Source organism: Amblyomma mixtum, chromosome 1 (genome assembly GCF_055824585.1).
Source record: "Amblyomma mixtum isolate Tamu chromosome 1, ASM5582458v1, whole genome shotgun sequence".
Classification (NCBI taxonomy): Eukaryota; Metazoa; Arthropoda; class Arachnida; order Ixodida; family Ixodidae; genus Amblyomma; species Amblyomma mixtum.
Window position 1 is genome coordinate 317,539,121 of NC_143012.1, and position 23,340 is coordinate 317,562,460.

At 46.4% G+C, this 23,340-nt stretch overlaps 1 protein-coding gene across 1 annotated transcript in view; it reads left to right on the plus strand.

Annotated features, from left to right (window-relative positions):
- LOC149372602 (transient-receptor-potential-like protein) overlaps nucleotides 1-23,340 on the plus strand; it is a 166,467-nt gene that overhangs the window by 83,988 nt on the left and 59,139 nt on the right. Inside the window, exons 3-4 of the mRNA XM_089567105.1 lie at nucleotides 7,536-7,752; nucleotides 18,492-18,844. Of these exons, the coding sequence (XP_089423231.1) occupies nucleotides 7,536-7,752; nucleotides 18,492-18,844 (570 nt within the window). The remainder of the gene's footprint in view (nucleotides 1-7,535; nucleotides 7,753-18,491; nucleotides 18,845-23,340) is intronic.

Sequence of the window (23,340 nt, forward strand, 5' to 3'; positions counted from 1 at the left end):
TCCTGGTTTGAATGCTGCAACATACCCGGCCTTACGCTAAGCAATAAATAAGGGAATAAAAAGAATGATATATGAATGCTACTTTCGCAATACGCTCACGATTCCGAAACTCTCCGTCCAGTTCAAAGCAAACCTCGAGTTTGGTATTCGACTTTCAGTTATTGCTCTGGCAGTGGCCTCAGATTTCAAGAGATATTGAATTCGCTTGAGAGCTCGGGAGATACAAACTTTCTCCGGACTCGGGGCTTCCATCACGATGCCTGATGAGATTTCTTTTTTCCAGGTAGCCTCCTTTTCGGCAGCCTCGCTCCCGAGATCAAAGCACGCAAGTGGCCAGCACACTTGCTACTTTTGACTTTGATACGAGCGACGATCGTTGTTGCTGGACTCGTCTGTCAGCTGGACTCGTTGTGTTTATTTTGCGTGCACTGAAAGGCTGTGCGTCTTTCCATCTTTATTTCACTGTAGACACTTTTATTGCTTCGATAGCGAGTGCTTTCTATATATGATGTCGCATAATTTCCCCTCCTCTCACGATGAAAAAGGAAGAGAGGTGTAGGTGGAGCCTATTGGCTCAGACTAAGGCAGAAAGTTTGAATGCGACGTCCCCAGGATATTTTCGTGTGACCGCTCCTATTTCCTCTTCTTGAGCAGTGCCGACGAGCCAAAAACATCAAATTGGACCCAACCTAAATAAGCTGTTTATAAGTGGCAGTGTATCCACCTGCTGCTATCATACGTATTCTTTATACTTTTGCGGTTTCAAGCCAGACTCGTGATGGTTGCGCCAATGCACACTGTTCTTTGTTTTTATTGCCTCAGCCTATACAATGTGCCAGTTTATGCGGTGCACAAGACTTTTTTTTTTGTTTCTTTAGCACATCCAGCGCTTTCTCCTTGGGAAAGTAGAACAATGTGGTGAAATCGAATACGCGACATAAAACAACCGCGCATTCAGTTTCTCGACGTTGTCCTGCCCCGGGAAGAGAAAAGTGTACACTGGCAGGGAACGCCGGGGGTACCGTGAAGATCACAGAGGCAGAGTAGATTTCTCGATATTTGCTTTCTTATTCTTTACTGCTCCTTCGTCGAGTGCTTGTTTGTCGCCACACGAAGGACGGAGAGTGGCCGGGAGAGGCGCCGCATATCGGAGTGATGGACGAGTTTTGAGACTGTGCTTCTTCGTGGCGGTCATCTTTCACTCAGGGCCGTCGGGACCCGTTATGTAGGCGACACCGTTGGAAGTCGCGACGTGAGTGTGAGCGAAGCCCGGGGGCCGCACCATCACAGCACAACGTCGTCGCGGGATCCCGTAAAACGAATTACAGCATGGCACGAGATTAGAGATGGGCGCCCGAGATGACCAGCTTTCGTTTCCAATTTCAATCAACGCCGATTTCTTTGGGCTGAGATGTCCAATTCTTCAATGGAAAGAGGCTGAGATCTCAAAGATGAAGACGTCTCTTTGGCACTACTAATTTCTTGAGGCTCGTATAATTGACGCACCAGTGTTGGAATGCGTCAGGGTACTTGTAAGGGTACTCTTACAGAAATGAGTTTTGAGCTGCAGTTGACGTCTTGTTGAGCTCTTGTATAGGAACAAAAAGGAAGAATGCGCTGATGACCATATTTGCAGCCGCACCCCCTCTCACCGAACCCTCAAACATTCCGAGAACGACCGAAGTACATTGGTCTCTCTAGAGGCTGCGGGACTTACGGAACCGTCATGTGTTAACTCTGCGTGAACGCCTAGGAACACTGGCCTCGTCCCTAAACTGTGTAAACCTTCTAAAAGTTATGCGGCAAAAACGCGTCGGTTCGTGCTGCCGTACAGCATACTGTTATAAACAACGGGGTCGCCGTTGTTCATAACTATAAAAAATTGCATTTCAAAGGATTTCTTGTGGCAGAAACGATTCAAAGTGGAGGGTTTAGCTGTCCATTCATTGTGTTGCATACAGCTACACCTTATTTAATTACCGTTACTATTAGATTTAAATGCGTCCTATTAAACTGAAAGCTTAACCGCTGGCAAGAAACACTTTATTCTATATATTAATTGCAATTTATTTCGAAGTGTGGTACAAGCACGATCATAGACAAAGAACACGCTGTCAATGCCGCTCTTTGACCAAGCTGCGCATGTGACATCATCATTACCAGCTTCATCACAAGCATGGCCATAACTTACATAAAAAAATGCTGAGACCAGTCGGACGTTGTGAGTGGCAATCGGAAAGTTTTCTACACTACTGCCTCAGAAAGAACGAAATATTCATTCTTCGTCAGTGCACTGTTTCTATCGCCCGGGACTTACACTGGGATCAGCTATCTTGCGATTTGACTTCATGTTTAATACCAATGCGTTATGAGGTAATATCAAGTCTTTCCTGCTTGTTGTGCATACCTCCTCGTTCTTAGGAATGTCATGCTTGCAGTGTTCTGAAATAGAATAAAAGATTAAATGAGGGAAAGGAACAGTTTCGATTTAAGCTTAGCTGGGCTCTCAAAATTCAAACTGACACCTGCCCTTTCTCTCACTTCTTGTTCTCAGGTGTTTTTTTTTTTCTACTCTACTCTAGTTCAGAGCGGAGAGCGTTTCCCACTGGCATTTATACCCTCAGCTAGGCTGGGCGTAGAAGAATAGGACAGAAGAGAAGGATTATACGGAGAAGGCATTCTTCCTGAGCAAGCACTAACTCCATCTTCGTTTGTCGTCTGAATAGTTTATTCAGCCAAATTCCCGAGTTAACGTCAAGGCCACAGTAAACAAGTAGGGGAAAAAAAAAACCATTGAATTTTTAAAAGTTAAAACGGGAACTTGTTGGCAGCACAATAGCTTAAAGAGGTCTGCCGTTACTTCAGTCGAAGTTTAGTATGTTTCGGCTGGGATAACGCATCGCATCCCCTTATCCGACGGGTATGTCGCTACCTAGTAGCGAACCGCATAGGCTCAAGCCCAGGGAATTCCCCATCCATCCTACTTTAGCTTCTCAGTTGTAGAAGCTGCTTTGGTGCCATGTCGCACAGGCCAAAAAAAGTGAGCACAGATAAGGTAAAGGTCAGGGTGCGTGGAGAAGTGACCCTCATCCACAATGAACGCCGGTACAAACAACTCGCCACAGCCGGAACCGGACTGATCAGTATTCGCCGGAGCCCGCATCAGGGTTCCTGGCCGCAAAGACACGGTCACACAGCCTCAGTCTTGGGGAAGTCAAGACGTCCTCTCGAGCCATGGGTACTTGTTTCATTTCTGTGTTTCCTTTCCGTTTCTTATCTCGGGGAAGCTTTGGTACTTATAGGGGCAACACACTTCTGGCGCGAGAAACGACCCGACCGGGCAGAGAGGGGCGAACAAAGCGGAGCAAACCAAGTTGTCCTTTGTGCACCCCTTGGGAGGTCGCAACAACAGCGGAGGGTCTGAAAGCAGCCAACAAAGAAAGTTCTGCAAGAGGGAAACCATGCGGGCTCTCGAAACCACAAACACTCGTACCAGTTATTTGAGCAGACTGTTCCCACAAAAACAGATGTAGCTTATTGTGCGAATAGCACTGATGCCGCATTTCGTTGTCTTGTGTTTTGTTAAACATAAACATCCTGTAGATGTGGCATTAAAACATGAGACAGCTTCTTAATAAGAGCTGGCAGAACCCTGACGTCAAGCAGAGAAGAGTACAACGTACAGGATGCACTACGCTTAGCGGGAACACTTGAGCCCATGGTTCTGCTGCTCGCGCAGCTTGTGGACTGTGAGAGCGTCAGGGCTGTGTCGCCCTCTGCGATTACACTGTCTATGCGCAACGCCTGCAGATGGTGCTGCACGAACCAAAAAAGCACGCCGTCGGGTGTTTCTGGTAAGCATGGTCTACACGTTTGCGCTACGTGTCACATAAATGCGTGAAAAGCGGCGTGGGTAGCTAGATATTTTTGTTTAACACGTGACGCTACAGGGACGTTACAGGGCACGGAGGCGATAGGAAAACGCAGCAGTTACATGTTCAACAAACTACCAATAATTTGTGCCCTGCTTTTGCTAAAACACTCAGGCTTTAGCCACCGAGATTTCACGCTCGTATGTCAGAGTCGTTTTGTTGGTCCGTGTCCTATCGATCTTCTGCAATCTTCAATAACTTACAAATGCCTTGCATGAAGTTCACACTCATAAGAAAACTCGTGCGACTGAGGCAGCTTTTTCTGGTAGTTATCTGGTAGTTAAAGAACTCTTATGAAATGTTTTTTACCCGGTATTGCCCAGGATAGCACATGAATCATCTGGGCACACACGTTGTAAGATATTTTTAGGCTTAATATCGTAAGGAACACCCTGAGATCACGAATTCACAAAGGTCAAGGTAACAATCGGGCCAGCGTCTTCATCATCATCATTTATTAGACCCTTAAAGGCCCCTGGGAGGGGGTATTACATAAGGGGGGGGGGGAGTATTACATTCATCATGACTCACATTGGTGGGGAAAAAAAGAATTAAAAAAAAAGAACAAACAAGAAAACACACACACAACAAAAGCATAAAGAGAAATAAAGTCACGAAAGGGAAATGAAACCATTTATGCAGCAAGATAACACATCAGACGTTCTTTAAACCTTTCTGGATCGCTTTCAATGACAACCGATTCTGGAAGCCGATTCCAGTCTTGAATAGCGGCTGGCAAAAAAGATTTGTTAAAGGCATTAGTTGATCCGTGTAAACGTTGGATGCTCATGGAGTTGAATAAACGGGATGACGTGCGCACAGGAGGGACTAGAACGGACTCGCGTAGGTTAGGAAAATTGTGATATAATTTGTGCAATAAACATAAGCGAGAAACTTTGCGTCTAAGGGCTAGGGGGCTGATAGCGATGGATGACTTGATAGCGGTAATGCTGTGGTGAAAATCGTAATCTGAATTAATGAAGCGTGCCGCACGATTCTGAATGGATTCAATGGTGTTAATTAAGTAAGCCTGGTGAGGAGACCAAATTGCTGATGCGTACTCAAGTTTAGTGCGAATGAAAGTCTCGTATGCTAGTTTACGGATTGATTGCGGAGACAGTGAAAGTGACCTTCTAAAAAAACCCAGTGTTTTTGATGTATCAGCAACGAGTTGAGTGATGTGTTTTTCCCACGTCAGTTTGCTGCTGATTGTGACACCTAAGTACTTATATGATTCAACCTGCGAAAGGATAGTTGATTGAAGAGAATAAGGATACGTAATATTGGAATTCTTGCGTGAAATTTGCATAAATTTGCATTTAGTGATGTTCAGCTCCATCAACCATTCGGAACACCAATTATCTATTTTTTGTAGGTCATTTTGTAGGATAACCTGGTCGTCGTCAGAGGAAATGCGACGATATAACACACAGTCGTCAGCGAAAAGACGAATGGACGAAGATATGCCGGATGGGAGATCATTGATAAATATGAGAAAGAGCAGGGGCCCAAGCACAGAACCCTGCGGCACGCCTGAAATCACTTCATGAGTTGCTGAATGATAAACGCCGATGACGGTATATTGAAACCGGTTAGTGAGGAAACAGTTAATCCATGATAGTGTGAGGGGATCAATATTGAGGCAAGAAAGTTTTGACATAAGACGTCGGTGCGGGACGCGATCGAACGCTTTTGAAAAGTCTAAAAATATGACATCGGTTTGAAATAATGATTCCAAATGCAAATGAAGGTCAGTAGTGAATTCAAAAAGTTGTGTCTCGCATGAAAGACCGGGGCGGAAGCCATGCTGCTTAGAAAAGAAAAATGAGTTATTGTGAAGGTGGCTGGCGACTTGAGAGTATATAATGTGTTCCATGAGCTTACATGCAATGCACGTTAATTAAATTGGGCGATAGTTGGACGGATTTGAGCGGTTTCCTGATTTGAATACTGGCACTACCTTGCTTAGTTTCCAGTCTTCCGGAAGCGAGCTGTCGGTTAATGACTGGGTGAATATGATTTGCAAGATCAGGCTAGAAATTATTTTAGTGGACTTCAGAATCTTCGCGGGGAGGTTGTCAGGGCTGGGGCTGGTAGAGAACTTAAGGCTGTCAATAAGTTTCTCGATTCCTTCTGCAGAAATATGAATGGGCGGCATCTGGCTGAGGTGTGAGCGAGGTAAGACCGGCGTGCTTTGAGCAGGTTCATGAGTGAAAATGGATGAGAAGTATGAATTCATTACATTGGAGCGCTGCTCTACCGGTACCAGAGAACCGTCTTCGTTAAGCAAGGAAATGTTATGGTTTTTACTACGCGGAGGAGTAAGAACGTTCCAAAACTTTGGGGGGTTGGTACGGAGGATGCTCAGTAGGTCTAGATGATAAAACTTTTTCTTAGAACTTTTTAAAAGCTTATTGTAATCCCTCAGAGCAGTAAAATATTTTTGCCATTTAAGAGCAGAATTTGATATTTTGGCAGCGCGGAAAAGGCGTTTTTTCTTTTGCGATAGTTTTTTCAAAGGATTGGAAAACCAAGGTTTGCCTGCGTCACCACGAATGGAAACGAGTGGTACATAGGTATGAATTAGAGATAAAAGTGTATGTTTGAAAGCCATCCAGTTTTCGTTTACTGATCTACTGTTAGCAGATTCGCGAAAGGAAAGGTAGAACAGTTCCAACTCTTCGTTGATGCGGGTGAAATCAGCACTGTTAAAGTCGCGTATGTGTTTAATGGATGGTTGACGAACAGGTGCTTGAATGGATAGGTTGAATAACAGCATTTTATGATCACTCAGACCATCGACACACGACATAGAATCTATTAATTCTGCATCCGTGACAAAAACTAGATCAAGTGTGTTGAAATAACGAGTAGGTGAACTGACTGTTTGAATAAAGTTAAACAGAAGTATTAGATCAAGAAACGCTTTAGACAGACGGGAGGATCCAGTTAAGTTGGCCCAGTTAATATCAGGAAAATTGAAATCGCCGCAAAGTATAGAATTAGCGCGGGGAAAGCGACAATTCAATTCGAGCAGGATTGAATGCAATTCGTTAGTAAAGGAAATGTCACAATCAGGCGCGCGATAACAAGCAATCAGTATGTATGTGGTTCCAAAAAATGAAAAGTTAACACACAGGATTTCTTGATGGCAGCTAATATCAATAGTGAAGGAAGGCGTGCAGGACTTAATGAAGACGAGAACGCCGCCACCCCTTCGACCGAGCCTATCGCGCCTGTGAATGGTGAATGCTGTAATGTTATCAAGTAGTTCGTCGTTCCGAATGTCAGCAGTCAACCAAGTCTCTGTCAATACCGCGATATCGGTGCTGTTATCGTCTAGAATAGCTTCTATAGATTCCTTCTTGGGCATGAAACTACGTACGTTGGCAAGCAAGGTAGGCATGGCTCGACATTCAAAAACTGTCGCAGGTGTTACAAGTGGCTGCCTTGATCGCGTCACGTACGAGCGCCGTCAAATCGCAAATGGGCATTACGTATGGAAAAGCTGCGAGAACACGGGCTCGGCACTGCTGGCCTAGTAGGCAGAGAGAAAGGCAGGCGCAAGCCCTAGTGTACGTAACAACTCTGTTTCGATGGCAGGAGCGGACCTTCCTGGAGGCGGCCGAGCGCGGGGACCGGCACACCATGATCCGGTGCCTGTCCCCTCCAGACCCGGTGAACGTCAACTGCACCAACATCCTGGGCCGCAGCGCCATCCAGATCGCCGTCGACAACGAGAACGTCGAGATCGTCGAGTTGCTGCTGAGGCAGCCGGACGTGCACATCGGCGACGCCCTGCTGCAGGCTATACGTGAAGGTAAGCGCCTTTGTGCTTGTTCAGGGCTCGACGAGTCTTCTCTGCAATGTGGCGTATGCTCCTACAGCGATTTTTCTACTCCGAAGAGCAAATTGTGTGCGCCCATTCAAACGCATTTGTTTTATTTATTTGATCACATAGCTGAAAGAACCTATGGGGCGGGATTTCGCGCGAAGGATGTGCAGAATTCAGGCACCTCGTCGCCTTCCATATTGATTCTCAGGAGTGCGCTCTCTTCAGAACGAGGAGCGGCACGCGATGAACAAACACAGCGCCACGGAACAGCGGAGCGCAATGTCTTCGCGCTGACCTTGTTTCGTCCGTCGCTTTTAAGTTATCGCATTCCTGCGGGTCAGTATGCAGAACCAACTATGGCCCCTTTTCATGCATCAGAGACGTGTCTTCCAAATCCATCTTGCCTTGCGCACTGCTGTAATTTTCTCTTTTGTAGCATGAAATGCGTTGTGCTTTCTGATCAGAGTCTCGTACCATGCGTAAATTGTTTGCGAGCAGAAGACTTATTTTCACTTCTCTTTCGCGTATGGTAAGCAAGGACTACATCGATAGGAGACATGTTCCTTTCATTCAAGAGAGAAAAACCTTGTTTTCTCTCTCTAGGAGAGAACAACACATGACAGCCTTTGTCCTGTGTTGTTCTCTCCTAGTGTGTTCGTCTTTTTTTGGCTGGTTTTCTCTCTTGACATGCCATACCAACAGGCCCACCATTCTGCCCTGTTCCTTTCCGTGCGTCATTATTTTGTTTTTCGGTTTTCTGTTTAATTCCTTTTGCTGAGTAGTTTATTGTTTTTTTCCGCTGCAGCGCTTCTTGAGAAGCTTGAAGCTTGAGAAGAAGCAACAAACTCCATCTAAGAACGCCAACATTCCCTTCCGCACGAATCTAAATAAAACAAAAAAAATATTGCAGGGCTCATCCCACAGAGCTTCCAGGCCATGATAAGCTGATGAACAGGCGCGAATTTCGAGCTCAAGCTACGGTTGCACACAATGGAATCCGATTTGAAGCAAAACTTTGTATCAAAATTTTGCTTGATTGTTCATCCCCACTACCCTCTGTCCGTGTCTTATGTGTTTGGTAAAGTTTAATGCTGACCTCCTGAAGCAATACCGAACTAGACAACTGATATCCTTCTTCGCATGGGATGGTTTCCAATCCGGGAGTCCCTGGACTCGGCTGTCCATGATTCTATGCACTGCACCAGGAAGAAGGAGAAGCAAAAACAATAAAAAGAGGATTACTTGGTCCGGTTGATGTATTTTTTAGAGTAAGAGACAACAAAACAATCCCGCAGACTGAGGGACAGCAGATGGCAAACAAGGCGCTGAACCCACGCCTGAAGTGTATACGTACACCAATACAAGCGAAAAGACGAAGAATACCTTCACATAGATACGTGAGCTAGTTCTCCTCGAGAATAGGAACCATCGCCGGCGAGCCGATGTACCTGGCTTCGCTGCGGGTTTTAAAAGCATCAAGTATCTCGAAGTGCGTTTCGCGTTAGTTCTTTGTGCGCTGCTGTGGAGTCCGAAAAGAGAAATAAAAAAGTGGACGCGAGATTTTCGAGGCTTTTGAGATCTGCTGCGAAGCTACGTGCATCAGTGCACCGTCCATAGCTCTTACTCAAAAAGAACCTTAGAAGTCTAAGTGAAGGTTTTTTTTTTGTCTTTTTGCTTTAATGGGGGTATGCTTGCCTTTCACGCATGTTCCCGTAAGAGTAGGACTAAGTTCGGCGCCTTGTTTTTCACATGCTGACGGCTTGCTCTCGCGCTGTTTTTGTTGTGCAGGAAGATGACAATAAAGTTTTGCCGGAAACTGGATGCAGCTAAATGTGCAAAGCCTACCTTGAGACACGAGGCTCAACTCATCCGCGTTTTATAAGCCCTGTTCGCAACACTCAAACGAAGGATCATACCGGGCGACTGTATTTAATATTTACAGACTTGCATATTGAGAACCCTGAGAGATACGTCGCTGCGTCCTGCGCATGTGGACTGTACAGCAAGCTGGACATTATGTACGCGATAGAGCTCAATAAAGACGATAAATTAACTGATATTACATGATAAAGGTGTTAAGTCGTGTGTTTTTGGTGCAAAAATATATTGCAGAATTGAAGGCCATCATTATGGTAGGCAAATTAAATTTTTGAACTTCTGAATCGGGAATGAAGTTCACAAAGTTGGATTTACCGCACTCCACATTTTTAAAATGGTGTCGCTTCTCTTGGTATCATCGCGAAACGTTGACTTCTTTTACATTATGAAACAGATATCCTGCGTCTGTATTTTCTGCATTGGAATTTCTAACAAAACCGTTTTACTACTGAGCAGCACTGAAAATCCATCTTTCCAAGGTGCATTGTTCACCTTCGACATTTCGAAAGCTGGGCTCACCTTCGATGTTGACGGCCTTTAATTTCGTTGTACAATCTTGCACCCTAACACCAGATTAGCTATTTTTAATGAACTAATTACCTTTTAATTTATCTACATCACGTGCACATTATCCGACTTGCTGTGCAAACTATCTGCGCAGACCACGCCGACGCTTCTCTCTCTATTTTTGTAAGATAAAAATCTAACGATAAAAAAAAAACCATCCGGTGAGCGCTATATAATGCAAAATGTCGTTTATGTCACAAGGGTACTCACTGAGGTAGCCGGCGAATGGCTGTGTTGCTCTAAAGGAGCGCTGTCATAGTAATCTTACTGCAGAGTCCCCGAGAAAGTTTTGAGTCTTGCGTAGCCGCTTCTCACGTGACATGTGGTGAGTACAGTAGTACGAGGATCACGAGTGAGATTTAATGGAATCCCGAAAAGCAATGTGGTAATAGGGGTCAGTCGCAAAATACGGCGTAAATACATCTTGTGAATTGGTTGATTCTTGGCGCTACAGGCGGGTGTTGAGACGTGTTTCTTATTTTCGTATTAGGCAATGATTATTCCTATTTAGTTGTCCGAATGGATGGTATGCAAACACAGGAATTGCACTAAACTCGTAGTGCTTGCATTTCTAGAACTTTTGTATCTCTTTCAAACACTTGTCACATGGGCTTGGGCAGGGCATGTAATGCGAAGGCAAGATAACCGCTGGTCCTTAAAATGGATTCCAAGAGAAGGCAAACGTAGCAGGGGCGGCAGAAAGTTAGGTGGGCGGATGAGATAAAGAAATTTGCGAGAATGCGGTGGCCGCCACTGGCGAAGGACAGGGTTAATTGGAGAGACATGGGAGAGGCCTTTGCCCTGCAGTGGGCGTAGTCAGGCTGATGATGATGGTGATGATAATGATGACAGGTGTTGCTGAACCTCCTGTGAGCCTCAAAGTATCCCATTAAATATTTACTAAAAAACAAACTCCCTTGGCACTTATTGCCTGTAACTGCACCGAATACTAAAACGATAGCCTGACGACTGCGACATTCTCGCAAATCTCCCTAACTCAATGTCTCCGTGACCAAAGCCCGGTTAAACCGAAGTCAGACAGGCCAGAGAACCCCGTTTTCGATCGTCTGGTCGGTCTGCGTCCGTGGCCAAAGCAAATAGAAAAATACAAGGGCGGTGGCGATTGAGAGAGCGAAGGCGCGTGAAGGAAAGCAGCGAGTTCTAGACGCAAGGTCAGGGGTCAGTGATGCAGAATTTATGGATGCGATATGAACGGTAGGAAGAGGCTGAGTGAAAGAAGAAAGGATGTTTCTCACCAACGCTTTGCCTCTCGGTGGAGCGCGTCGCATAAAACCTGCGGGCTCCACATAAAGATGCACCGGATGTGTTTACGGAACCTATTACTGGTTCAGCGAGCCGGTACGCGTCCCTCTCGGTAGCTCGCTTCTTTCTGATAATTTATCTGAAGGACCAAGCACGGGCGTCACGAGGGAAGAAAAAAAAGATAGGAATAAACTAGATTAGGCGATGGAAGGAAAGGAGGGGGGGGGGGGGGGGCGATGGTAGTGCCGAATTTGTATATTTTTTATGCGAGCTCTGTTCAGATCAATTTCTCTCCCTTAATAACCACCCTCTGACCTGGAAAGAGTCAGTTCCCTGGGAAAGAAAAAAGTGACATGGTTCGTGTTCGGTGTCGTTTATTTGCTTTTTTTTTTGCTCGGTTGATATGTGAAACACGGTTCGAGTAAGCTTGGAGAAGATCAATCCTGATCGCCGCGTAAACCAACTAGCCTCGCTCTGAATGTTAGACGCTACGATGCAGTTAACTTTCCTGCTTTTTTTTATATTTGCTGCTGCGTTTATTGTTGCATTATTCAACGTTGATTTAGGAGACACTCTAGAAATATCCCTTGAGGTATTAGCGAGGCAATATACCTGTAAGGCTACTCCAGATACGAATTATAAGTTAGCACGGATAGCACGGATAAATAAGGACGAATTACAAGTTAGCACGGAGTTAACACGGGTGTAATAAGGTACTTAATGAGCCACAGGCGCACGCATTGCCTTGATGCCTGATGACTTGATATGCGCAATAACCATTCTTCTCTCGTTACCCATAGTCGTCTTTCTTCACCTCTTCCTCTTCCCCAGTGGTGAGTAGCAGGCCATAGTATCATCCCTCCGGCCCACTTTCTCCTCTTTCTTTTAGATAAAACGCTCTCTCACCCCTGTCTAAATTTGCGCGCGCTTCAAGCGCAGCTGTATAACAGGTAGTTTCCCATCTCGCGTAGATACGGGTTCCAAGCGTTCAATTTCAGACGCTCTGCAACATCGTGTTTTTCAGGCTTTTTGTTTCTGAAAAATATACTCGCCACTATTCCTCTTCTATATGTAGCATGTACAAAAAGACAAAAGAGATAGAGTTTCTGCTCTTATGTTCAAATTTCTGCAGATTTTGGGCTCTCGCAGCCATTGGCCATGTCCAGCATTCTTAGACAGAAATTTTGAATATTGGCAAATTGGAAAGTACGATTATGGAAATATTGAAAACAATGGTCCATTCTTCGAATGTGTAGGAAAATGTTTCTTTTAGTGTTTTTTTTTTCTATCGCTCACATCGAGCAGTTAAGACTGCTATATAAAATTGATAGGGAACGATTTTGACGATAGCGAAAACGTTCATAGCAAAAAAAAAAAAAAAAAAGACGCAAGCCTGTCGATGAGAGATCTCTGGATATATTGACTACAAGAGTGAAATCTCAGAATACACAAAAAATTGTGTTTATAAGCTATTTCCCGTGCAAAACTACGTTTGTCCAGAATTTTTGTGCATAAGATCAAGCTCTGCAGTCTCTGTAGTCTGTGGCCGGTGATAAATGCCTCAAGATCATCGTAGTTTCTCTCTAAAATTGACGAAATCCGGCCTGTTCGTCGAGCAGTCAACTCGCACAAATTCACAGCGGCACGTGATTTTGATTCCGTTCATCCTCGCGGCTGGCTTCACTTTCAGTCTGCAGTTTTTGAGGAGCAGCGAGTAAGACGAGGCAACGTTTCATATTGAACAGCCGCCTCCAGACAAAGCAAAGGCTGTAGATGTTCTCAACATATTGCCGAAAAGGCTCCGACTGCAAGAGAACGAGTCTCGCGTCGAGAACAACCTGCTGTCGTCCAATGAAATGGCTAAGGCATAACGTCTGACGCCTGTTAGGGCTGATAAAGTGACATCTAACAAAGCCGTTCATAACCGACTCCGTCGTGCTCGAGTCAACGAGAACCATAAAAACGCACCAAATAGCAGGTCTATGTCTGAGCGACCCGCCAAGAAGATTCGGCACTAAGAACAAAGAGCATGAATCATTAAAATAAAGCAACCGTAGCAGATAATCAGAAACGAAAATTTCGAAGAACTGCCTACTCCAAACTCTGACAGGTTTGAATGCATTTTTGCTTTCAAAGTAAAAAAAAAATATCTAGACGATGTCATCATGTCCTCGAAACGCATCTGCGCGGCCAAGTTATGTAGCCGGGTTGCGAAGAGAGGAACGGGGGATGAAGATTTACATATGCGTTCCTTAGCATTTTGAACGAGCGACGCGCTTTTTTATCTGGTGCTTTGTAGACGCGATAGCCGAATGAAATGTTCAGCAAAACAGCGCAGTATTTCGGACAGGCTCCCAGCCGTATATAACTCTCATGATCCTCTGTTGCGGCCGCGCCTATCGACAACTGCTTCTGGCAGCGCGCCAGTCGCAGTTTTCATCGCGGGTCTCTCTATCTCTCTCTTTCTCAACGTACAAGATGCAAAGCCAAGCTATTTCTATTTTGAACGACTTGCTGTATAACGCTCTTGCGACAAGCTAAGCATGCGTCCAACGCCCAATGCACAACGACCCAAATTCGTTATTTGTAGCTTCGGGTACGGTTGACTGCTGGTCGCTTCTTTAGTCATTGCCCACTTACGCGTTCAGACGCGGATTACGACAATTATCACTTATTACTCCCTTAACTGCCGTCAAAATAGACGTCTCCGCAAATCTGGCTTTACCAGTGGAGACGATGTACTGGAGGAACTGCTGTGCACTCGTCGAATCACTGTCCTGCCTCACTGACGCCGGATGTAGCTTTAGCAGCATTGCACCTTTTTAGCGAGGTCTGCGTGGGGAGGCTACTTCTACAAACGAGCAGGATTCGGGAAGTCGCGCGAGTTCTCGAAGAACTAAGCCTCCTTTTGACGTCTCTGAAAAGATCACATTGCGCCGGACCGGGCTTTAAACTTCACCACTCGACGTCGCCAGACCGGTGGCTCCCCGAGCAGGTTAATTCGATGCTTAATTGGGCCCCATCTTCGCTCGAAACAGCCGCTCGCACCCAAAAGGAGTTCGCGGTCAGCTGCACTCGCCGTGCGAACAGGTCCGTCCGAACCTGCTCGGGGAGATTCTGGTTGGTGCGCTGTCTTCTCGAAATCGATACGTGCGCTCCGAGCTTCGACTGAACAAGAAGAAAGAGATGAAAGAAGGATTATAATAAGCTGCGGCGCAGGAAAAGAAACCATCCAGAGACTCAGGGCCATCGGAAACGATATGGATTGTCTCTTGGGCCAGGACTTAAATTCTTTGCGTGTTTACTTTTTATTCCCAGAAAAACGGGTCGTGGCGGGCAGCGGCCCAAGCACGCAGCTCAACTTACTTTGCACGTTACCCTTAAGCAGGTTGAAGTTTGTCAGCGTACAGTATACACCTCGAGTAAACAGGGTGTCTGGACTGCTTTCGGCGCTGGTGAAGTAATAGTAAAGTTATCTGAGCTGCGAGGTTCGCTTAGTCGTTACAGCGAGTAAAGAGTGATCAAAGTTTTCTTTGTCTCACGTACTTTATTCTACAGTGTAGTTTTTCGAACAAGATGGCTCGGGTTTTGTTTGAGGGTTATACAGGAGAATTCTTTGTCCTGCAGTGGGCGTAGTCAGGCTGGTGATGACGATGATGATGTTTTTAAAATTCATGTCACTTCTTGTTGTATCGAATGATCTCCTGTTCTAATCATTCTGATTTTCTTCCTACAGCTACTGAAGTAGTGGGTGGACACAACACACATTAAAGCTGTAGCAGCGACGAAATTAAATCACATGTTTAAAGTCCTTTTTAACAGAACAGAGGTTCTAATAGGGCACTAAAAATTAGGCAAGTTTTATATACAACGCAAGCTAGAGCCTAACAAGCGGTGGTACAGTTACATGGGTTAGGTTTACAGCAGCGTGCTCACGATGCTTTTGATACTGATGATGAAAATTGTAACTAATATTTTATCCCAACTAGTTGCGTACACTTAACACTTACATTGCTGCATCCATGAGACGGTGAGCACAAAGCGCGCCTTGTCGTACGTGCATACTGGGCACAGTTCATGCTTCGCGGCATATGGGATAAACATCTCATGAGTGCTTTTGTCGTAGCGTTCGTAATTACCTTTTGTCCTCGTTGAGTGAACAGCGTGTTAAATGAGCCGTCCGGTCGGCCGTTTGGACTGAGGGAGAATAAGAACTCTGTTTTGCAGGGAAGACGAAAGAACTTTTAATGAAGAGTTAAAGATAGGGCTGATGGTTGAAAAGCGGCGATATTTTACGTTCCGAGGCCAAACCCCGAGAGCGCGAGAGCCATTCTTCTTCCTTCTTTCCGCACATGCAGGGAAGCGCGCTCCTCCGCTGTAGAGAGTCTTTCTTGTCTTATCTGAAGGGCTCCTTCGCGTGCTAGGCAGAAAGCTGGCTTTTACAAGCCGACGCTTTTCGGCGCCGTTCCCTACGCATTACTCATGCGCAGACAGGGAGGTTTGTTTCAAGCCAAAATTTGGTTTGTGCGTCATTTCAGCCTAAGAAAGCTTTGTGAAAGGAAATGAGTGACTGCAATCTACCACCTGTCGGCGGACATGTATATCGACGCTTGCTGGCCCCGTGCCATCTATGCCTGAAGCTACCGCTATGAGGTCGTGGTAGGAGATCTCCCCCCTTTACAGCATATTTCTACCGCGCGCACAATCATTCGAGAGGTAAGAGATAAATGATTAACATCCACCTAAACGCAACCATGCGGTCAAAAAGAAAAGCTTTCTGACAGCTGGTAGCTGACAGCCGACGAACGATAGTGTGACTGCCTGCCCTTGGACAAGAGGCGGACCTTTGTTCGAACTCCAAACCAGGGCGTACTGTTCTTCAGGCTTTAAGTATCGAGAAAGCCGTGTAGATTTTCCTTTGTAGCCACATGGCTACGCCCATGTGGATTCTAATGAGTAATTGCTCATTTGATAGAAATCCACTCCACCTAGGCGGAATCTCCTGAGCGTAATTGTTCAATCATCCGAGAACTAGCAAACTCATCGTTGCAAAGGCATCCCCTGAAAAGCTTGAATCGCGCACATTTTTGCCTGTAATCATATTCGGCGAGGTGACACTAGATCATTATTTTTTTTCTCGAAAAGCGGCAGTTTAGTGCCAGCAGCAAGTTCTTTCCAGGCGCGACAGAAACGTCAAATTAGTGACTAAAGCACTACTCGTTCTTCTAACAGCCTGCCTCTAAATGACTGTGCAAGCGCCGCTACTGCCTTTGAAGGCTTACCCTGACAGCAGAGAGATTTATTGACGTGCGTCAGGCCAGCGGAAGCATGTGGCCTCGGCCGTGGCCTACGCAGATTGCGGAGGTGGATTTAAGGAGCTGCTCCCGGCGGCCTCGCTTTTAAGCCGACAAGGTGGTCACATCGGGTGCGGCCATCACTCAGCCGCGTCGCTCAAAAGGCTGCGCTAATGGACGACATGTCAGTGTTGGCGGGTGATCCGAACGGCACGCCTACTTGCGTCGCTCTGCGCTGCCTACATACACCGTATATCTGTTTCTGGTTCGTGACTGCAAGTTTTCTGTTTACCGGTCACATTTTTTTTTTGGCAGAGAAAACGGAAACGAGATATGCAATGCCTCCGAATTGAAATTCTCTGATTTGTGTTCAATATTAACAACTGTGACAATTTTGTTTAGTATTCCAAGTGGTGGATGGTAGCATAATTGTGAACATGTGAGAAGGCACAACAGCTATTTCTTATTTAGGTTTTTCTTATTGCAAGACAAAAAAAGTTACAACAAACCTTGAAAAGCTAAAATTGTCTCATGGAGACCAATATCGCCTGGCATTTCCCCTTTTAAATTTTAGAGCGCTAGGCTCTTATTAGCTCATTCCACAATTCCGCACCGTCGTCTGCATATGCAGCGCCACCTGCCACCTGCCAGCTGCTTCGGTTGGCAGGTGACAAAGTGGCGAGGAGGGGGAAGAGAAGGAAAATGAAAGAGGGAGAGAGGTTGGGAGGTGACGGGTGGCCTAGTGGATTGGGCGTCCGCCTAGGCTGAGGGGAGATGGTTGGTTTGAACCCCACCGCCGGACAAGGATGTGCACAAGTGTCCCTCGGCCCGGCGGCCAACTCTTTTTCTTTTTTGCTGCCACACCACAGTTGTTAAAACGACTGTAGTGCACATACTTCGGCCAGTCTGGCACTAAAGTGGGTATTGGCTTCGCATTCTCCGTGAATTTCTTGCGGCTCGTAGAATGACAGTAAATATGTTTCGATCTTCTCCAAATAACTTTGTGACATTGCGAAGTTATTTATGCAAAAGTCATTCTGTTACACTAAATGGCTCTGTAGAATAATTTAGCTTAAAGAGGGGGTGCTTGTAGGAGGCTTCAAAAAATTCCTACAGTAAGCTTCTACGCGTATTTCACCGTGTACCCAGTGCTACCGTGCTACATTGTGCGGTGACGACGATAGATAAAAAAAAAACGCCAGTGTGGAAATATTGTCCCACAGGCTGGAATAAGCAAATGAATGAGCAAACGAAACGACAAGATGTTTCTGGTGGTCTTTTTCATTACTCGGGGCATCCTACAGATTTTGTACTTCCGCAGGTTTATTATCTTTAACTAGTGTTCGTGTTTAGTGATTTGACAATAACAAAATCATTATTAATACTTGGGTCCAGCCAACTTTGCTCGTTGAAATACTTCTTGGTAGGAGTGCAAACTTTAGTAAAACAGTTAACTGACCGTGCTTACGTCAGTACTTCTTGGCGTACATCGCGACTCACGTGTTACTCACGAAACAAGAAAAACAACGCACATCGTTCATCATGTGATCACTGTTTCTTCCGCATCACGCGAGTGGCGCTGTGTACCAAGATGTGTGCCACGATGAAAATTCAAAACGAACTACAGAAAAGTACATATTTGGGACGGAAATGATCGCGAATATTCTAGAGCCTGGTCGGAGCCGTGTCTCGCTTGAGTGACAGTGCCTTCGGCGTGCGCAGGCGTGTACAAGATCGTGGAGATGCTGATCGACCACCCGAGCATCACTGCCGAGATGCTGGCCAGCGGCTGGGCGCGCAGCCAGGCCCAGGAGAGCTCCGACTACTCGGCCGACATCTCGCCCGTCATCCTGGCCGCGCACTGCAACCAGTTCGAGATCCTGCAGCTGCTGCTCTCGCGCGGAGCCGGCATCGAGCGGCCGCACGCGCTGTCCTGCGGCTGCCGCCGCTGCTGCGAGGACACGCGCCGGGACTCCCTGCGCCACTCGCTGAGGCGCATACACGCCTTCCGCGCGCTCGCCTCGCCCGCCTGGATATCGCTCACCAGCGAGGACCCCATACTGACCGCCTTCAAGGTATTCCTCCTCCTCCTCTCCACTCCTGTCTTGCGCGCGCCGATCGTGGTCGTGCCCGTGAATGGCCGTAAGTTGGTTGGTTGGTTTATGGGGTTTAACGTCCCAAAGCGACTCAGGCTATGAGAGACACCGTAGTGGAGGGCTCCGGAAATTTCGACCACCTGGGGTTCTTTAACGTGCACTGACATCGCACAGTACACGGGCCTCTAGAATTCCGCCTCCAAAGAAATTTGAGCGCCGCGGCCGGGATCGAACCCGCGTCTTTCGGGTCAGCAGCCGAGCACCATAACCACTGAGCCACCGCGGCGGCGAATGGCCGTAAGTAACGAGGAAAGTAAATTATTCTTGTGCGCTACCTCTGGTCATCTATAGGGCCGGAACTACAAGGCCCGAACATAGACGCTGTCGAGAAGGCTTGAGCTTACACTTTGGACAGTGAGGCGAGCAATGGAAAGGAAGATAACAGGGGTAACTTTAAAACCCAGAAAGAGAGAGCAGTGAGTCAGGAAACAAACACAATTTAAACATCATGAAGTGATCAGTGCAATCTGAGGCACACACACAGAAGACGAAGAATGTGTGTGCCTCAGATTGCGCCGTTCAATGGTTGGTGCTCTGTAACCAACAAGTCCGCCAAAATGCCTTAACGCGAGTTAAAGACGTCCTAGTTGAAATCGAGAAGAAATGCCCATTGGCAAGGCGTTCAATTAGAAGGTAAGATAACCGATTTTCGCTAAGAGTAACGGAACGGATTGCGAGACAAGGCAGATGTAGTGCTGCAAAAGACACCAGAAAGTCGGGTGGGAAGGTGAGGTTATGAAATTTGCGAGGATACGGTAGCCGAAGCTAGCGTAGCACAGGGCTAATTGTATATTATTCAGAAAGGTCTTTGAACTACAAGGATCTTAACCGGAGGTATGATGCTGATGATGATGATGGAGATAATACACAGCTGTGTAGTCTGGTAGACATATGGAGCACACGGCCAAAGCTGAAGGCCGAACGGGATTAGTAACAAAGGGCAAGCATCTGAAACAATTAAAGTACCTCAGAAAGCACTTGCCGGCATGTAGGTAGGCGTTACTGTCTTCAAAGGCATCCTTGTCAACCTTCGCAGGTCCGCGTTTTAGAGTTAGCCTTACGCCCCAGCTTACCAGGGGAATCGAGCAACTGCAAAGCTCTACCAGCGCCAAGACGATGGCCCATGATGTCGTCGCACTAACCGCATCAAACCAACGTAGCATTAATGCCCGCGCCTACCAGAAAAAGGTAGGGCTGTTATATCAAAAGACCAGCTTCCTACCATTTGATGCACTTTCCCAGGGCACCACTCTCTAAAGTACGTTACGCCATGGCGGGAAGATTACGAAATAAACGGAAGAGAAACACGAAGAGGAAAGAACGTGAGTGGCAACCTGCAGCGACTGAGGTCCAAACCTGCCAGGAAGGCACAGATTGCAGCGCAGATATTCGGTGGCAGAGCACGTCCATCGATTTTCCCGTCACTCGCAAGAAGGCATTCGGGTTCGGATCGAAAGGTGCCCCTCCACTCCGTTGCCCCGAAAAACAGCTACGGGAAAACCGACCTCGCAAGAGAAGGAAGCTCCAAAAGCAAAGCCGGTTGGATGGGAAGGGGGGGGCACACAGCTTGGCCTCTCAGGTTCCTTTTCGTCGCCGCCGAGGTTGGGGCTCACAAGTGGTGGGGAGCCTCGTGACTCGCCTGTTCCCCTGGCGTTGACGGGGAGACAGAGCGTTCGGTGGGAAGTGGATGCTGTACGGTATACGCCCAGCATAGGCAAAGGTTCCGCGCAGCCAGGCTCGGAGACGGGCTGGCGCGTGATCGGGGTATCGACAAAGCGCCGACGACAACGGTTCACTCTTCCATTTTTCCCGCTCTGTTCGCGGCTGGGTTCTTAAGTGGTGGCGAAAAAAGGGAAAGCGAGCGAGCAGTGAGAGGGAGGAACGACGAGAAGGAACTGATGGCTTTGTAACCTGCGGGCCGCAAAAACGTGCCGAGCTCCCTGTGCCTCGGCTGCTATTTGATCGTGGAAAAGAGATGGAATGCCTGTTGACTCCGATGAGCTCAATGTTAGAGAAAGAGAGAGAAGAAAAGAGGAAGTAAAAGGAAGGAAGGGAGGTTATCAATAAGGGCGAGAACACCGTTAGCATGTTCAAAACGCCAACGCCTCGCAAGCATACCAATCTAGCAGTGAGATACCTAATAAAATATGTGCCGGATAGAAAGCACGCCGGATATAAACCGAGTCAAGTAGTACTCTACATTGCCAGCAAAACGCGCTTCTTTGAGTTAACCGAATTTTTGTCTCCGTCTGCTGCAAGTGCACACGACACGTTTTGTCTAAGCTTTGACGTGCCTTTCACGTCATTGCTGCTCCGCTTCGTGTGTGTGTGTGTGTTTTTTTTTCAAGGAGGTTTATTCAGGCCTGTGTAACCAGTTCAAGAGACAAATCAATGATTTGTACTCACAATCTTGCGCTTTACTTAGCCAACTTTTGCGTTCTCAGGCCGATGCCTCACGGTCGGCCGTCCGCTGGCTCAGCGTCTCAGGGTAGCGTGGGCAGTTCTGAACAAAACCTGGGACTATCTTAGAGAAACTCGCTGAAAGTAGCAGAAAGCAACTGTCGCAGTACTACACGCTGCAGACGACGTGTAATGCCTCCTGAGAGTATTGCTCTCACGCACCTGGCAGTCATGGTTTGCCGACATGCTTTGCTCGCACTCGTCTCAAGGACACTAGGGTGGGGCTTCTTTCCTAATGATCTCGTGTTTTCACTGCGTCATAGCAAAAAAAAAAAAAAGAAGAATGAGAGAGACAGAAAGAAAACGAGAGTAGCGCTAGAGTGTCGCTGCAAACAAAGACCTCAAACGGACGCGGCACACAAACACAGACTGTTTTGTTATTGCTGGAAAGAGGCGGCGACGGCCGGGCCAGGAAATGAAAAGGCGAATAGCAGGGAGAGGCAGCAAGTTGGGTTACTAAAAAGGAGACTGCGCCACAATGGAAAAGGAAGACCCGAAGGAAGTTTTCGTGAGTCTGGTACAGAAAATACTAAGATAAGAAATTAGTTCTGCAAAAATTATAAATGCTTGTATAAAGTATAAAAACGAAATAACAAGGTTTGGCGTCTTGGACAAGGATTGCAAAAGCGTCCACTAGAAAAAGCAAGAAAACAAATGACTGCGAGCCTAGCTGGGGAAAGAGACGTAGCAGAGTGAGTGAAGGGAAGTCTCTCCGGGCTCTGAGATTGATTTAGACAGCGCAGAGCCCATTGGACGTGCCTCGGGTCAGGCAGACCTTTGCGACGGGAATGCAGCGGCTGGGTATTCATGGGCCAGTTTCGAATACACTTTACATGTTACGGAGCTTCGCGTTGTGCAAATGGCAGTCATCAGAATCTCGCTACTAGCTCCACCAAACTTAAATCGTTCAAAATGAGCACTAGCTCTACACATCTGAACGGTCTACATTTGCTTGTGTTTTAATACAGGAATGATTTTTGTTTCGCCTCTTTATGCGTTTTAAGAGCCGCGACACGTGTTTAAAAAACGAGTAAATTTCGAGACATAAACACATAACTAGTGAACACAAGTCTCGTAAAAATTTTTGTTTGTTTACAATTTTTATCCTATATTTAATAGTTCGTTATTTATAGCCCAGATTTCTTGCCATACTATCATTCTTTCATAACCTATCTACAACGCTGCACTTGCGTTGAACGGGCGCTTGCAAACTGTGTAATTTGAATCTTATTTCTCTAAAATAAGAAGTGATGAATTATTTCGTCACTTGAAGTTCGCGCAGCCACTCGGCTGGCAGAGGGCGCCTAGTGTGTATTTCAGTAACTTCCTACGGGACAGAGCGACGCCTCTGGAAGACACGACTACTGTCTCAGTCTCGAAAGAGGACAGAAATGAAAGGCAAGACGCCTGAATCAAAACAGACAGGAACACTGTATTCATTTCCTCTTGCATGTCTCGCTAGAGGTACCGCTTTTCAGACTGCGTCAGCATAGGGAGCGAAAAAAACTGCATTTGTGAGAGATTGCAAAATCAAAGGTAGAAATAATATATACAGAAGTATGCATTCAAGAAGGCATCTAACGATAATGAGAGGAGCTGAAAGCTGCAGCTTCTTTAAAACGTCAGAGCTGGAGTAGAGTTCCAGCTGTCAATCGCACGGTCTAAAGTGACTTGCAAAAGGCTTATTTTGTGAATAAGGAAAAAAAAAAGAAAAAAATCGTCCGTATGTCTGAACTCAATCCATTCGTCCGCAGACACAAGATATGTTCGTGAATTCAGCCTGCAACCACTTTTCTTAATAAGCAAGAACTTGGATCAAACTGTACTAGCCAGTTAGTGCAGTTATCGCCGTGCTGCAGTATTTTTGCGTAACTTAGAGTTTTTATAGTAGTTACCAAAAACTTCTCGTGCCTCACTTCTGTGCAGCAAATTTTGGTTGTAATAGAAGCCTGTCC